The 1,345-nt window shown below is 55.9% G+C and overlaps 1 protein-coding gene across 1 annotated transcript; it reads right to left on the reverse strand.

Moving 5' to 3' along the window:
- Positions 1–565: 565 nt before the first annotated feature.
- Positions 566–928, reverse strand: GLRG_05965 (uncharacterized protein; the record flags this gene model as incomplete). Its single annotated transcript, XM_008096650.1, has 1 exon — positions 566–928. The coding sequence occupies one exon, from the start codon at positions 926–928 to the stop codon at positions 566–568; it is 363 nt and encodes a 120-aa protein (XP_008094841.1).
- Between the last annotated feature and the right edge of the window lie 417 nt (positions 929–1,345).

Raw genomic sequence — 1,345 nt, forward strand, 5'->3', positions numbered from 1 at the left:
GGAGTCCCCGAGAGGGATGAGGCCTAAGGCAGATAGACGCAGGTACCAAAGCAAGCCGGCCTTGTTCCTCCGTGCAATGAATCGCGGGCTGCCTCGAAGTCTTTCGCCGTTTTAATCGTTGATCATCAGTCTGCCGGCGTCCGGTAACGGTGTCCGGGGGTGGAGGGCGCCGCGAGCAAGGCGACGGTGGCGGCGGTGGAGGCGGTCGCTGATGGTCCAGGACGGGCAATGTGGATTATACCGATCAAATCGGTGGTGTCCAATGTCGGTATGTGAAAGTGTCAACCTGGGCCGGTGTTGAGGCTGGCTGGTTGCGTTTACATCCATTAGATTGCGTATATAGATGAGGGTAACTACATCCTGAAGGTTGGCTTGACATGGAGCTGTGATGTTTAATGGAGCTGGTGGACAAAGGCAGTCAGTCCCGTGTGTGCAAGAATGCTTCCTACAAGAAAACAGTGGCCTTTGCAAGCAATATGTCAATATGTCTCCGAGCGAGTAGCCTGCATGCCGGCGAGCGTTCTGTTCCAGTCTGGTGAATATCTCCGGTTATATACAACCCATGTCAATAACCCGGTTTGTGTCTCTTGACCTGCCTCGAGTGCGGCTGCTGCCCGAGCAACCTCCTGGGCTCAATGGTGTGTTTCCTCCTCACCCCGTTCTTGTCCACAACCAGCACTTCACTCCGCCCCTTCCAGCCCTTCTCCTCGACGTCCACCATGCGTACACTCGCTTCCCCGCCGTCCCCGACCGCCCGCTCTTCGTGCGCCATCCGCAACAGCGCGGGCCTCCCGTCGTCGCCTCCGAAGACGCTCTTCCACAGCTCCCGGGGGTGGCCCGGGTCGCACACCCTCCCCGTGCCGGGCGCCCAGCGCATCTGCCCCGGCATCCGCTGCGCGCCGAGGACGTCGCGGCGGTCCTCGCCCATCCAGATGGTGCGCAGCCCGGGCGTCGTTACGTACACATCTTCTATAGAAAAAGAGATTATATATATTTGAGGGGTGTTGGAGGTGTTCGCAGGATTTTTTTGTTTTTTTTTTTTCTGACTATAGCTCACGACTTTCGGCTTTATCACGTCTCGACACGATTAGCAATGGCGTGTGGCTGCTGACTGTCGTCCTCCCCGATGGATGGTTTAACGCCCTATCTTTCTTCGTCGTTCTGGTGGCTTACCCGATCCATAATTTTCATCGTTACTGACCGGACATTCATTAATCTTACTCGCTCCCACGCAGAGGGTCTGTTCTACTGGCCAAGATGTAAAGTGGAGCCAATGTTGGCACCTAATATCGCACTTTAGCACCCTTACCAAACATTACCCCACACGACAATGCCACCTCATTCC

This window comes from Colletotrichum graminicola (assembly GCF_000149035.1).
Source record: "Colletotrichum graminicola M1.001 genomic scaffold supercont1.21, whole genome shotgun sequence".
NCBI lineage: Eukaryota > Fungi > Ascomycota > Sordariomycetes > Glomerellales > Glomerellaceae > Colletotrichum > Colletotrichum graminicola.